At 42.7% G+C, this 16,502-nt stretch overlaps 1 protein-coding gene across 7 annotated transcripts in view; it reads left to right on the top strand.

The window, feature by feature from the left end:
* Positions 1-16,290, top strand: part of rps6ka3b (ribosomal protein S6 kinase, polypeptide 3b) — a 93,735-nt gene extending 77,445 nt beyond the window's left edge. For all 7 annotated transcript variants that reach the window (XM_061921356.1, XM_061921360.1, XM_061921358.1 and 4 more), the window contains 7 exons: positions 3,906-3,995; positions 4,054-4,212; positions 8,698-8,859; positions 8,930-9,006; positions 10,556-10,673; positions 14,741-14,881; positions 14,950-16,290. In XM_061921356.1, coding sequence (XP_061777340.1) covers positions 3,906-3,995; positions 4,054-4,212; positions 8,698-8,859; positions 8,930-9,006; positions 10,556-10,673; positions 14,741-14,881; positions 14,950-15,072 — 870 coding nt within the window. In that variant the 3' untranslated portion in view covers positions 15,073-16,290. The remainder of the gene's footprint in view (positions 1-3,905; positions 3,996-4,053; positions 4,213-8,697; positions 8,860-8,929; positions 9,007-10,555; positions 10,674-14,740; positions 14,882-14,949) is intronic.
* The last annotated feature ends 212 nt before the right edge of the window (positions 16,291-16,502 follow it).

The following is a 16,502-nucleotide window of genomic DNA, read 5'->3' as shown; positions in this document are numbered from 1 at the left end:
ACACTCCGGAGCGACTCATGTGTGAAATTATTAACGCATTGCCGTAAAATATCAAATAATATTATTTATCTCATTCGCGGAAGAGACGAAGAAAATGTCAGCAATCGTCACACACACGTCAACCAATAAGAATTTTAGCGGGGTAGGGTCTTGGCAGAAGTGCATTGTGGGTCATGGCATGCTAACTGCTATATTCAAGTTTCAAGTTTATTGTTCTTCGGTCAATGGTCAACAAAGCAAAAAAACAGTTGTACATTCATAGATTGAAAAAAATAAAAAATGTTACAGACCAAAAGGGTTTAGGCTGAAGTTAAACACTTATTGCCCCTAACCCTATAAACAATTTCAAGTACAAAATAAATTTCCGAAAGTTATAAAAAGTCCTTTGCACAACATATTATAAATAAACATTATAAACAACATTATAAACAACATGAACGTAGTTCAATTTTATACACAGTACAGGCATGTGAAATATCCCTGTGTACATATAGACCTTTGCACTAATTATATATACAAACAATTGTACTTCTATTATTATTTATATCTCATGTTTAATTTTTAAGTAACATTAATCATAGTATTAACTACAATGTTAATTCAAGAGTGATATATTTTTTCAAGACATTGGTCTTAAAGTGTTTTTTAAATGTGTGAATGGAACTGGAACTATATGCTATATGCTACTGCCGTAGCTATTAAAATGGATCATTTCAACGTTGGCAGTAACTTATAAAAAGGGAGAAGGGCTGAACAAAAAACGACAAGAGGAAGCGGCGCATACCTTTGGAGTTGGCAGAGGAAGAAGATTTCTTGGGATTTATGGATTAGGAGTGACAGATTGTTTGGTAAAGGTATAGCATGTTCTATATGTTATAGTTATTTGAATGACTCTTAGCATAATATGTAATATTGGACTTTTGTTTTTTTTGCAACATGACTGGGGAAGGTTGTTTGCATTGGGTCATGTAATTATTAACACATTATCGTAAAATATCAAATAATATTTAGCCCATTCACGTAAGAGACTAGACGTATAAGATTTCATGGGATTTATGGATTAGGAGTGACAGATTGTTTGGTAAAGGTATAGCATGTTCTATATGTTATAGTTATTTGAATGACTCTTACCATAATATGTTACGTTAACATACCAGGCACCTTCTCAACTGGTTATTTATGCCTCATATAACGTACACTTATTCAGCCTGTTCACTATTCTTTATTTATTTTAAATTGCCTTTCAAATGTCTATTCTTGGTGTTGGATTTTATCAAATAAATTTCCCCCAATTACGATTTATACTCCAGTGGGACTTATATATGTTTTTTTCCTTCTATAATATGCATTTTCGGCAGGTGCGATTTATATTCCGGAGCGGTTTATAATCCGAAAAATACGGTACTCCAAAATTCAGCGGCACGTGTCCTCACGAAGACCAGAAGGCGGGCTCACATTAGACCAGTTTTAAAATCTGTGCATTGGCTCCTCGTGTGTTTCAGGATAAATTTTAAGGTTCTTCTTGTGGTTTATAAATGTTTTTATGGTATTGGACCTTCTTATCGTTCAGATTTGCTTTTACCCTATGAACCTTCCCGGGCCCTGAGATCCTCCGGCACTCATCTCCTAATTAGTAGAGATGTCCGATAATATCGGCCGATAAATGCTTTAAATTGTAATATCGGAAATTATCGGTTTCAAAATGATCTGTATCGGTTTCAAAAATTAAAATTTATGACTTTTTAAAAAGCCACTGTGTACACCAGGGGTAGGGAACCTATGGCTCGCGAGCCAGATGTGGCTCTTTTGATGACTGCATCTGGCTCTCGGATAAATCTGATCTGACATTGCGTAACACAATAAGTAATAAATAATTCCACTTGTAATCACAGTGTTAAAAATACCATTCAAAATATAAAACATTCTCATGCATTTTTATGTTCAAGAAGTTGCGTTAATGGTAAGAAGTCATTTATTTATTATTGGTTAGTGTGGGGCTTGCCCTCCTGGGGGTTCTTCAGACCACCAAGAGCCTGTTTTACGGTTACAATATTGTTTTATTTTAGTGTTCTCTCAGTTGCTTTACAGCAATTGTCTTTTCCTCTTTCGTCCTCACTCACGCTCTGGCTCCAGCCCCAACTCTGTCTCTCCTCCTGGCTGATGCTTATAACAGAGCGACAGGTGATTAGATAAAAAGGCCCAGGTGGGCCTTCTACGCACCTGTCGCTGATTTCGAGGCCGGTCCTGGCAACATCCCGCTTTGCTGCAGGCCCGCAGGCCACACCCCCTCCACAGTTAGCTTCAGAATAACAATGTTATTAAATAAATAAATGATAAATGGGTTGTACTTGTATAGCGCTTTTCTACCTTCAAGGTACTCAAAGCGCTTTGACACTACTTCCACATTTACCCATTCACACACTGATGGAGGGAGCTGCCATGCAAGGCGCCAACCAGCACCCATCAGGAGCAAGGGTGAAGTGTCTTGCTCAGGACACAACGGACGTGACGAGGTTGGTACTAGGTGGGATTTGAACCCGGGACCCTCGGGTTGCACACGGCCATTCTCCCACTGCGCCACGCCGTCCCTCATGAATAATTCCACTTGTAATCACAGTGTTAAAAACAACGTTCAAAATATAAAACCTTCTCATGCATTTTTATGTTCAAGAAGTTGCGTTAATGGTAAGAAGTTATATATTTATTATTGGTTAGTGTGGGGCTTGCCCTCCTGGGGGTTCTTCAGACCACCAAGAGCCTGTTTTACGGTTAAAATATTGTTTTATTTTAGATGTCTCTCAGTTGCTTTACAGCAATTGTCTTTTTCTCTTTCGTCCTCACTGGCGCTGTGGCTCCAGCCCCAACTCTGTCTCTCCTCCTGGCTGCTGCTTATAACAGAGCGACAGGTGATTAGATAAAAAAGGCCCAGGTTGGCCTTCTACACACCTGTCGCTGATTTCGAGGCCGGTCCTGGCAACATCCCACTTTGCTGCAGGCCCGCAGGCCACACCCCCTCCACAGTTTGCTTCAGAATAACAATGTTATTACAAAATATAAGAGATTTATTATACTCTGGAAATGTTGGTCTTACTTAAAAATGCACGCATTTAGTTGTGTTCAGTGTTAAAAAAAAAATTAAATGGCTCTTAGGGAAATACGTTTTAAAATATTTGGCTTCTTGGCTCTCTCAGCCAAAAAGGTTCCCGACCCCTGGTGTACATGGACGGAGGGAGAAGTACAGAGCGCCAATAAACCTTAAAAGCACTGCCTTTGCACGCCGGCCCACTCACATATAATCTACGGCTTTTCACACACACAAGTGAATGCCATGCATACTTGGTCAACAGCCGTACAAGGTCACACTGAGGGGGGCCGTATGAACAACTTTAACACTGTTACAAATATGCGCCACTCTGTGAACCCACACCAAACAAGAATGACAAACACATTTCTGGAGAACATCCGCACCGTAACACAACATAAACACAACAGAGCAAATACCTCAAACCCCTTGCAGCACTAACTCTTCCGGGACCCTACAATATTCACCCCCTGCAAACCCCTTTTATTTTCCAACGTTCCCCAGATGAGCCATCTGCCTCAGGGGTTATCGGCCGTGCTTGTGGGGGCGCTTTTGTGTCAGCGTCCTGGTGGCCACGGTCCGATGACTCCTGTGATAGTGTTTACTCACATGTCTCCTCTGTACTCAGCCATCCAATCCTTGGTCAATATAGATGCATATGTGTGTGTTTGTGTTTGGTATCAGTGTCCGTGCGTATGAATGTGATAACAGGGGATAAGGGTCACCTCTGTAATGTTTTTAACTTTGTAAAGCACTTTGCGTTGCATTTCTTTTATGCGTAAAAAGCGCTTTATGAATAAAGCTTGATTCGATTTGACTGCAGATCATCAACAAGGCCAAGCGAGACCCCACGGAGGAGGTGGAGATCCTGCTGAGATACGGCCAACATCCCAACATCATCACGCTGAAAGACGTGAGTCCCAGGTCACAGGACCTAAGTGTCGGAGTCGTGACTTCTAATCTCGCCGCAGGTCTTCGACGACGGCCGCTCCGTCTTCCTGGTGACGGAGTTAATGAAGGGCGGCGAGCTGCTGGACAAAATCCTGCGCCAGAAGTTCTTCTCGGAGCGGGAAGCCAGCGCCGTTCTCTTCACCATCACCAAGACGTTGGAGTACCTACACGTGCAGGGGGTACGTCAGCATGCATGTTATACTAATATACTAAATACTACTTGTTGCGGTACATCCTCTCTTCCAACAGAACACAAACTGTAACTGTACAATTGTCCAGAAAGTCTTAAAAATATTAGAGATCGACCAAATATTTGGCATTTTGACAATTATGTATCAATCAATCAATCAATCAATGTTTATTTATGTAGCCCTAAATCCAAAGTGTCTCAAAGGGCTGCACAAGCCACAATGACATCCTCGGTTCAGATCCCACATCAGGGCAAGGAAAAACTCAACCCAGTGGGATGACAATGAGAAACCTCGGAGAGGACCACAGATGTGGGTGATCTCCCCCCCTCTAGGGAGACCGGTGCAATGGATGTCGAGTGGGTCTAGCATAATATTGTGAAAGTCCAGTCCATAGTGGATCTAACATAATAGTGAGCGTCCAGTCCATTGTGGATCTAACATAATAGTGAGAGTCCAGTCCATTGTGGATCCAACATAATAGTCCAGTCCATAGTGGATCTAACATAATAGTGGGAGTCCAGTCCATTGTGGATCCAACATAATAGTCCAGTCCATAGTGGATCTAACATAATATTGAGAGTCCAGTCCATAGTGGATCTAACATAATAGTGAGAGTCCAGTCCATAGTGGATCTAACATAATAGTGAGAGTCCAGTCCATAGTGGATCTAACATATTAGTGAGAGTCCAGTCCATAGTGGATCTAACATATTAGTGATAGTCCAGTCCATAGTGGATCTAACATAATAGTGAGAGTCCAGTCCATAGTGGATCCAACATAATAGTGTGAAAGTCCAGTCCATAGTGGATCCAACATAATAGTGAGAGTCCAGTCCATAGTGGCTCTAACATAATAGTGAGAGTCCAGTCCATAGTGGATCCAACATAATAGTGAGAGTCCAGTCCATATTGGATCCAACATAATAGTGAGAGTCCAATCCATAGTGGATCTAACATAATAGTGAGAGTCCAGTCCATAGTGGATCTAACAAAATAGTGAGAGTCCAGTCCATAGTGGATCTAACATAATAGTGAGAGTCCAGTCCATAGTGGATCTAACATAATAGTGAGAGTCCAGTCCATAGTGGGGCCAGCAGGATACCATCCCGAGCAGAGACAGGTCAGCAGCGCAGAGATGTCCCCAACCGGTGCACAGGCGAGCGGTCCACCCCGGGTCCTGACTTTGGACAGCCACCGCTTAAAATCACAAGGTTTCTTAACGTTGACAGCCAAATATTAGGAGGGGGGAAAAAAAAAATATATATATATATATCAGTGGTTCCCAACCACCAAGGTGAAGAGAGGGAGGAGGAAGTGGAGGAGAGAGAAGAAAGGGAGGAATTGACAGAAGAAGGCGACAAGCAGGAGGAAGTGAAGGACGCAGGAGAAGTGGTACCGGGCCGCAGAAGAATTTTTTATAAAAAATATTTAAAAAAAAAAAAAATTTTATTAAATGAACATAAAAAACACAATATACACTTGCAAATAGTGCACCAACCACAAAAAACTCCATTTTTCATGACAAAGAAGAAAAAGGAAAAAAAAGGACACCCCCCCGGGCCGCGGGACAAGTTATTAAGCGTTGACCGGTCCGTGGATACAAAAAGGTTGGGGACCACTGAGATATATATATATATATATATATATATATATATATATATATATATATATATATATATATATATATATATATATATATATATATATATATATATATATATATATATATATATATATATATATATATATGTATATATATATATATATGTATATGTATATGTATATGTATATATATATATATATATATATATATATGTATATGTATATATATATATGTATATATATATAATATTTTTCCCCCTCAGTAGTCACGTCCACATTTGTGTGAATTATGGAAAACATAACATATATATATATATATATATATATATATATATATATATATATATATATATATAGATTTTTGTTTTTTTCCTTTTCTTTTTCTTTCCATAATTCACACAAATGTCTACGTGACTACTGAGGGGGGGAAATTATATGTGTATGTATGTATATATAGAGATATATGTCTATGTTAAAAATACATACATACATATATATATATATATATATATATATATATATATATATATATGTATGTATGTATAAAAAATAGAAGTGTAGGATACTTCTCTTGTTGCCTTATTTGTATTTGACCTTATTAAATGTATTTATATTATCATTTGGTGCAGCCGGGCCTGAACAGGAGGGGATGGAAAGAAGAAAAAAATGAAGACAGAGGGGGACATTTTGATAAGACAGAGTGACAAAAACAACAACAGCAAACACAACAATAACAACAACAATAGAGCAAGTCAGCAAATAGGATATGTACAAATATGATGCTAAAAGTGATAGCAAAGAAGCAGTTAGCGAAATAAATAATACAGAAATGACAATGAGCATTATTACACTACAGCATTACAAATATCAATAGAAATAGTTCTATTGATAATGAACAATACCAATAATTTACCTCTATTATCAACAATACTGTCGTTCCAATGCAACAATACATATACGCAATGATAACTAGAGATACACTAAATGGTCCCTAGTGTTTGAATGTGAGTGTGAATGTTGTCCGTCTATCTGTGATGAGATGGCGACTTGTCCAGGGGCGTACGCCACCTTCCGCCCGAATGCAGCTGAGATAGGCTACAGCACGCCCCGCAACCCCTAAAGGGACAAGCGGTAGAAATGGATGGATGGATAAGAGATAAAAAAGAAGGCAGAAAAACGGAAAGGAAGAAAGAGAAGCAACCTATATTAACTTTGTAGATTGTTATAGTAAGAATAGGTTAAGCTTTGTCAGAAAAAAATAAAAATTCAATCCACTTTACCTTGTTGGTTTATCTTCTTGGTGTGCAGAGGAAGGAGTGGAGAGTGTCAACAAGGTTATAGATTTTCCCTGATTGTTTCAAACCACACATTGCTTGTCCATGCCCTTCTTTGGACTCATATTGAGCTAGCAAAATTTGAAAAATGTTGTAAAAAAAAAATAGATTTAAACCCTCGCCCTAACAAGAGTACGGCTCTGCTGACTGAATTTGCACCAAGATCGATCAGCCCGTCCACAATGGATGTGCTGCCGGGCACAAAACGGCTGCGCCGCGAGGATATAAAGTGTGTACAATGAGGGCTTCGTAAATGGAGATTGAAGTGTATATCTATTTCTGTACTAGTGTCCCTTGAGAAGATGCACCAATGTGAGGCCTGTATTCATGGCTGGGACACCTGGCTTAAAGGGGAACATTATCAGCAGACCTATGTAAGCACCTTGATGGTGCAGAAAAAAGACCATCTATTTTTTTAACCGATTTCCGAACTCTAAATGGGTGAATTTTGGCGAATTAAACGCCTTTCTGTTAATCGCGCTGAAGGCGATGACGTCAGAATGTGACGTCGCCGAGGTAACACAGCCGCCATTTTCATTTTCAACACATTACAAACACCGGGTCTCAGCTCTGTTATTTTCCGTTTTTTTGACTATTTTTTGGAACCTTGGAGACATCATGCCTTGACGGTGTGTTGTCGGAGGGTGTAACAACACTAACAGGGAGGGATTCAAGTTGCACCACTGGCCCAAAGATGCGAAAGTGTCTGCCGCCAGACCCCCATTGAATGTGCCAGAGTGTCTCCACATTTGACCGGCGATGCTAAGGCAGACATGGCACAGAGATGTATGGATAACCTGCAGATGCATTTGCAACGATAGTCAATGAAATCACAAAGGTGAGTTTTGTTGATGTTGACTGCCAGCCAATCGATGCTAACATGCTACGCTAATCGATGCTAACATGCTATTTACCGGCGGTGCTAAAGCAGACATGGCACAGAGATGTATGGATAACCTGTAGATACATTTGCAACTATATTACTTTTCCTTCCACCCACATTTAATGCGAAAAAAAACACTTATGAATCGACGGATTTTAGTTGCTCCAGTGTCAAAAGATGCGAAAGTCCTGATCGTTTGGTCCGCACATTTTACCGGCGATGCTAACGCAGCTATTCGGCCATGCTATGGCTATGAATAGCGTCAATAGCTATTCGCTCAATAGCTTCAGTTTCTTCTTCAATACTTTCATACTCCAACCATCTGTTTCAATACATGCGTAACCTGTTGAATCGCTTAAGTCGCTGAAATCCGAGTTTGAATCCGAGCTAATGTCACTATATCTTGCTGTGGTATTCCCATTGTTTGTTTACATTGGCAGCACTGTGTGACGTCTCAGGGAAATGGCCAGTGTCTTCGCAGAGAGCCAAAAATAAGGCACTTTAAAGCTTTATTTAGGGATATTCCGAGACCGGTAAAATTTTGAAAAAAACTTCAAAAAATACAACAAGCCACTGGGAACTGATTTTTATTGTTTTTAACCCTTTTGAAATTGTGATAATGTTCCCCTTTAACATTGTGTTCTCTGGTCTGCAGGTGGTGCACCGAGACCTGAAACCCAGTAACATCCTCTACGTGGACGAGAGCGGGAACGCCGAGTCCATCAGGATCTGTGACTTCGGCTTCGCCAAGCAGCTGAGGGCTGAGAACGGCCTGCTCATGACGCCGTGTTACACCGCCAACTTTGTCGCTCCGGAGGTAACCCGGCTGTACTTCCTCATGAGCACCCGCAGATTGAAACCCTGCTGTGTGTTTGTTTGGCTGACAGGTTCTTAAGAAGCAAGGTTACGACGCGGCCTGCGACATCTGGAGTCTCGGCGTTCTTCTCTACACAATGCTGACGGGGTACGCTAACACATCATATCCTCACACTTCTGATATTAAAGTGGAGAACATTTGCAATGGCATGTGCAGCATGGAAAGAACAAAAACATTTTGCCAAAGTGCTTTTTTATTTCCAGCCTTACGCAGGACACATATTGGAATTGAGTAGGCCAAGTTAAAAAGATGTGCTGGCAACAATAAAATGAAGTGACTGGACTGCAATAAGATGATGTGACAGAACACATTAAATCATGTGGCGGATCACGATAAAAAAGTAACAATTACATTTGGCCAGAAAGTGCTTTATTATTTCATGCCTTTGAAGTGGTGGGCCACAATAATCTGATGTAGCGGACCACGTAAAATAATCTGGCTCGACACATCAAAATGATGTGGCAGACCACGATAAAAAAAATAACAAATGCATTTAGCCAGTGCTTTATTTTTTCCAGACTTTTCGCAGGCCACATATTGTATATGATGTGGTAGGCCATATAAAATGATGTGGTGGGCCAAATGAAATGATGTGAAGTGACACATTAAAATAATGTGACGGACCACGATAAAATGATGTGGTGGATCACGATAAAATAGTGTAGCGAACCACATAAAATGACGTGACGGACCACAATAAAATGAAATAGTTGCCACATATAATGACGTGGCGGGCCACAATAAAATGATGTAGCGACCCACATAAAATGACGTGATGGACCACAATAAAATGATGTAGCGACACACATAAAATGACGTGACGGACCACAATAAAATGATGTAGCGACCCACATAAAATGACGTGACGGACCACAATAAAATGATGTAGAGACCCACATAAAATTACGTGACGGGCCACAATAACATGATGTAGTGACCCACATAAAATTACGTGACGGGCCACAATAACATGATGTAGAGACCCACATAAAATTACGTGACGGGCCACAATAACATGATGTAGTGACCCACATAAAATTACGGGACGGACCCTAATAAAATCAAATGGTTGCCACATATAATGATGTGGCGGGCCACAATAAAGTGATGTACCGGCCCACATAAAATGACGTGACGGACAACAATAAAATTAAATGGTTGCCACATATAATGAAGTGGCGGGCCACAATAAAATGATGTAGCGACCCACATAAAATGACGTGACGGACCACAATAACATGATGTAGCGAACCACATAAAATGACGTGACGGACCACAATAAAATGAAATAGTTGCCACATATAATGACGTGGCGGGCCACAATAAAATGAAATAGTTGCCACATATAATGATGTGGCGGGCCACAATAAAATGATGTAGAGACCCACATAAAATGACGTGACGGACCACAATAAAATGATGTAGCGACCTACATAAAATTACGTGACGGGCCACAATAACATGATGTAGCGCCCCACATAGTATTACGGGACGGACCCCAATAAAATCAAATGGTTGCCACATATAATGAAGTGGCGGGCCACAATAAAATGATGTAGCGGCCCACATAAAATGACATGACGGACCACAATAAAATTAATAAAATCTCCTCTCCCTTCGCTCCTCCTTTTTCCAGCTTCACTCCATTCGCCAACGGCCCGGAGGACACGCCCGAGGAGATTTTGGCTCGGATTGGCAGCGGGAAGTTCTCGCTCACCGGAGGATACTGGAACTCTGTGTCTACTGAAGCCAAGGTGCGTGAACACACACACACACACACACACACACACACACCGTCAGAGGTCCCCTAAAGGTGACTGTGTAAAGCAGGTGTCTCAAAGTCAATTTACTTGGGGGCCTCTGGATGCAGAGCCTGGGTGAGGCTGGGCCACAAAAAAGATTTCTTAAAAAAATATATTTTTAAATGTCTTTACTTTTCTTTTAAACAAAAATGAAATGAAAATATAAATGAACAAAATGAGAGTTTCTCTGTGCAAATAAGACATGTCGGAAAGCCGCTGTGCTCAATCAAGGAATATTGCAGTCCAGCTTTTCCTGGAATGGTCTTTGCTCATCACCAACCTTTCTCTTCACTGCAGGCTTTGAAAAAGACATGTTTGGGGTTGTGGAATATATTTTTATTTAGCCCACGCACGGAGAATGATGTTATTTCCGCAATGTGTGTCGTTCCGCTTTTCCTCCCTACAGCAACACGGCGGTCGGCGGATAATAGCCAGGAAAGTACCGGGATAGCAAGCGCAAAAAAGTGAGGGCTCCCGGAGTGTTATCCGTCGTCATATAGAAATATATTTAGTGTTCATCGCGTGAAGCAATGCAAATTAAACAATAAAAAAAAAAAAATAACTGTTTGAATTGGTCCAGGTTACCGGGGACTGTTATTACTGACGGACAGGTGGTGCAGGCAAGCACGTAAGAAAACCCTCTTCTCCATGGCAACGTCTCTGTTGCTTTCACTCATTTGCCGCTTTTCCACTAATGCAGGGGTAGGCAACCCATAACGTTGAAAGAGCCATTTCGGACCCAAATAACAAAAATTGTTCTCGTTTGGAGCCAACTGGAGGGGGCTGTGGGGTGTGGGGGTCGCTCGCCGTGGAGTTTACAGTTAAGGTAGCACAATTAAGCCCCGAACAGGCTAACATCACGACTAACGTGTTACACGTCCGATTCGCCCAGTGAGTCTGTCGGAGTGTCAGCGCTGGGGTCCAGTGCACTACAGTTTTGTATTGTCGCTTGGTCCTTCGACGGAGTGCTTCGGAAACTAGCGGATCGCTCGTCTCCCTGGCCCGGACTGTTTACATTGGCCCCAGGGGAGAGAGAGAGAGAGAGAGAGAGAGAGATATTGGGAGTGCGAGCAAGCGAAGGAGGGAGGGAGGAAGAGTGCATGCAGGTCTAGTGGACAAGCGGCAAAACGTTTCTCTGCTTGCATCACGCAAGTGACGTCAATTTTCGGCCCTCGAGAGTAGTGATGATGTTTGTTAAGAAATTATCGAGTTTGAGCCTATTATCGAATCCAGAGTCATACCAAAGACTATAAAAATGGGAGCCATTAACTCCCTGCTTGGCACTCAGCATCAAGGCTTGGAATTGGGGGTTACATCACCAAAAATGAGGGTGTGCAGTGGGCAGCAGCGGTGGACTAGTCAGACCACAGAACACTTACCCACTTTGCATCAGTCCATCTTAGATGATCTCGGGCCCAGAGAAGCCGGCTGCGTTTCTGGATGTTGTTGATAAATGGCTTTCGCTTTGCATAGTAGTGCTTTAACTTGCACTTACAGATGTAGCGACAAACTGTATTTAGTGACAGTGGTTTTCTTAAGTAAGTGGGCTTCACGGTGGCAGAGGGGTTAGTGCGTCTGCCTCACAATACGAAGGTCCTGCAGTCCTGGGTTCAAATCCAGGCTCGGGATCTTTCTGTGTGGAGTTTGCATGTTCTCCCCGTGAATGCGTGGGTTCCCTCCGGGTACTCCGGCTTCCTCCCACCTCCAAAGACATGCACCTGGGGATAGGTTGATTGGCAACACTAAATTGGCCCTAGTGTGTGAATGTGAGTGTGAATGTTGTCTGTCTATCTGTGTTGGCCCTGCGATGAGGTGGCGACTTGTCCAGGGTGTACCCCGCCTTCCGCCCGATTGTAGCTGAGATAGGCGCCAGCGCCCCCCGCGACCCCAAAAGGGAATAAGCGGTAGAAAATGGATGGATGGATGGATGGGTTTTCTTAAGTGTTCCTGAGCCCATGTGGTGATATCCTTTAGAGATTTATGTCGGTTTTTGATACAGTGCCGTCTGATGGATTGAAGGTCACGGTCATTCAATGTTTGTTTCCGGCCATGCCGCTTACGTGGAGTGATTTCTCCAGATTCTCTGAAACTTTTGATGATATTATGAACCGTAGATGTTGAAATCCCTAAATTTCTTGCAATTGCACTTTGAGAAACGTTGTTCTTAAACTGTTTGACTATTTGCTCACGCAGTTGTGGACAAAGGGGTGTACCTCGCCCCATCCTTTCTTGCGAAAGACTGAGCATTTTTTGGGAAGCTGCTTTTATACCCAATCATGGCACCCACCTGTTCCCAATTAGCCTGCACACCTGTGGGATGTTCCATATAAGTGTTTGATGAGCATTCCTTAACTTTATCAGTATTTATTGCCACCTTTCCCAACTTCTTTGTCACGTGTTGCTGGCATCAAATTCTAAAGTTAATGACTATTTGCAAGAAAAAAAAAGTTTATCAGTTTGAACATCAAATATGTTGTCTTTGTAGCATATTCAACTGAATATGGGTTGAAAATGATTTGCAAATCATTGTATTCTGTTTATATTTACATCTAACACAATTTCCCGACTCATATGGAAACAGGGTTTGTAAAACTTGCGGGCCGCACTAACATTAACCTTTCATATTAAGGTGGGGGCCGCAAAATAACGTCTCGGGGGCCGCGTGTCTGAGACCCCTGGTGTAAACAGAGCGATGTCCCCATTAAAGGGGAACATTATCACGATTTCAAAAGGGTTAAAAACAATAAAAATCAGTTCCCAGTGGCTTGTTTTTTTTCAAAATTTTACCGGTCTCGGAATATCCCTAAATAAAGCTTTAGAGTGCCTTATTTTCGACTCTCTGCGAAGACACTGACCATTTCCCTGTGACGTCACACAGTGCTGCCAATACAAACAACATGGCGGTTACCACAGCAAGATGTAGTGACATTAGCTCGGATTCAAACTCCGATTTCAGCGACTTAAGCGATTCAACAGATTACGCATGTATTGAAACAGATGGTTGGAGTATGAAAATATTGAAGAAGAAACTGAAGCTATCGACGCTATTCATAGCCATAGCATGGCCGAATAGCTGCGTTAGCATCGCCGGTAAAATGTGCGGACCAAACGATCAGGACTTTCGCATCTTTTGACACTGGAGCAACTTAAATCCGTCGATTGGTAAGTGTTTGTTTCGCATTAAATTTGGGTGGAAGGAAACGTAATATAGTTGCAAATGCATCTACAGGTTATCCATACATCTCTGTGCTATGTCTGCTTTAGCACCTCCGGTAAATAGCATGTTAGCATCGATTAGCGTAGCATGTTAGCATCGATTAGCTGGCAGTCAACATCAACAAAACTCACCTTTGTGAATTCGTTGACTATCGTTGCAAATGCATCTGCAGGTTATCCATACATCTCTGTGCCATGTCTGTCATCGCCGGTCAAATGTGGAGACACTCTGGTACATTCAATGGGGGTCTGGCGGCAGACACTTTGGCATCTTCGGGCCAGTGGTGCAACTTGAATCCCTCCCTGTTAGTGTTGTTACACCCTCCGACAACACACCGACGAGGCATGATGTCTCCAAGGTTCCAAAAAATAGTCGAAAAAACGGAAAATAACAGAGCTGAGACCCGGTGTTTGTAATGTGTTGAAAATGAAAATGGCGGCCGTGTTACCACGGCAACGTCACATTTTGACGTCATCGCCTCCAGCGCGATAAACAGAAAGGCGTTTAATCCACCAAAATTCACCCATTTAGAGTTCGGAAATCGGTTAAAAAAATAGATGGTCTTTTTTCTGCACCATCAAGGTATATATTGACGCTTACACAGGTCTGCTGATAATGTTCCCCTTTAAGGTGGGGGCCGCAAAATAACGTCTCGGGGCCGCGTGTCTGAGACCCCTGGTGTAAACAGAGTTATGTCCCCATTAAGTCAGAACACACACACACACACACACACACACACACACACACACACACACACACACACACACATAAAGCTGATTATTTGGCCACTCTGACTCTTCAGGACCTGGTGTCCAAGATGCTACACGTGGACCCCCACCAGCGGCTGACGGCGGGCCAGGTCCTCCGCCACCCATGGGTGACGCACCGGGACCAGCTGCCCAAGTACACCTTGAACAGACAGGACGCCCCACACCTCGTCAAGGTGACCCCACTTTTTTTTTTCCCTCCAAAAAGCCGTTCATTAAAGCGTGTTCTATGGTGACCTTCCAGGGAGCGATGGCCGCCACGTACTCGGCCCTCAACAGGAACGTCCCGCCGGTGCTGGAGCCGGTGGGCTGCTCCACTCTGGCCCAGCGTCGAGGCGTGAAGAAGCTCACCTCCACCGCTCTGTGACCACACCCCCCATCCCCCCATTCCCCTTTCTCTCCGCCCCGCGCCCCCCGTCCTCGCGTAACGTCAACTCTGACCTCAGTCCAGTCCAGCTGGACAGACTACTGATGGAACCTTGGAACCGCTAACGCCAAAAAAGAAGCACATCGGGACCCCCGCACCTTAACGGACTCTGTCTGGCCTCGGCCGCAGTTTTGCTTCGGACAATCAGGACAGGAAGTGCGTGTGTAAAACACGACGACGGCAGGAAGACAATAATCCAACATTAGCATTTAAAGACGTAGGATGGTGTTTGCTTTTATCGTCGTCATGGTTACGGGGCTCCGCTAGAAAGGAAAGTCATCTCAACTCTTCATATATATATACACACATATATATATATTTTTATGTCTTTCTTTTCCTCCTTTGCCGTTTTGGCCAGGCGCCATCTTCCAGCAATCACACGACAGGAAGTGGACTTTGTCCCATATTTGATTGGCAGGTGTGGAGGGCGGAGCCGACCAAATGAAGCCCCACGCTATTTTGACACCGTGACGTCACACATATGCAAAGCAGTTATCGACGCAACATTTTTTAGCTCCCTCGCCGGAGAGTGTAGCGGGGGCCAAATAATCCTGAGGCCGTGTGATTTATGCAAGAACAAATAGCGTAGACTTTGAAGCACTCCAGGTGTCATCGAACCAGACTTTGGGACGTTACCCGGATTTTAGGCGTCCACAACTTCCTCTCTGACGTTGCTAACTTCTACAAATAAAAACAAAAATCTCAGGTTTTATTTGCGACGACGAGCACAAGCCCGTGATCCGCACCCCGTTTTCTCGACAAATGTTGGTGTCATCAGCGCCCCCCGGCGGTGGGTGTCAGACAGTGCACATGCCCTCCCAGTCAGCAGGGGGCAGGGTTACGAGGCAAGATTGGCGCCCAGCGCTTCCAGGTGCTCGGGTTTCTCGTTCGGCTTCAACCAACCACTTTTTAATCATGGACGTGTAGGACAGAATGGGTAATCTGTCTCCGCACAGCTCTGGGAACAAGGAATGTAAAAAAAAAAAAAAAAAAACGAAAAAAATAGCTAATTATTTCTGTAATTATAAGCGTCTTCTGTCATCTTCCTCTTCCTTGTTGATCCGGCCTAATTAGGCGTGTTCAGCACCTTTTTCTGTTCTGTTTTTTTTTACCTGCAGGGAGACTTTCTATGAAAAAATAAAAATAATAATAAGCTGATGAATTTGTTGAGTGTTCATCATTTGACTGCTGTAATTCTTTTCAAACTTTCATAACTGAACGTCTTTAAAAGCCTACTGAAAGCCACTACTAGCAGTCTGATAGTTTATATATCAATGATGAAATATTAACATTGCAACACATGCCAATACGGCCGCTTTAGTTTACTAAATTGCAATTTTAAATTTCCCGCGAAGTGTCGTGTTGAAAAT

Source organism: Nerophis ophidion, linkage group LG15 (assembly GCF_033978795.1).
Source record: "Nerophis ophidion isolate RoL-2023_Sa linkage group LG15, RoL_Noph_v1.0, whole genome shotgun sequence".
NCBI classification, from domain to species: domain Eukaryota; kingdom Metazoa; phylum Chordata; class Actinopteri; order Syngnathiformes; family Syngnathidae; genus Nerophis; species Nerophis ophidion.
The sequence above is the reverse complement of the archived record's forward strand: the minus strand, read 5'-3'. Positions and strand labels throughout refer to the sequence as shown.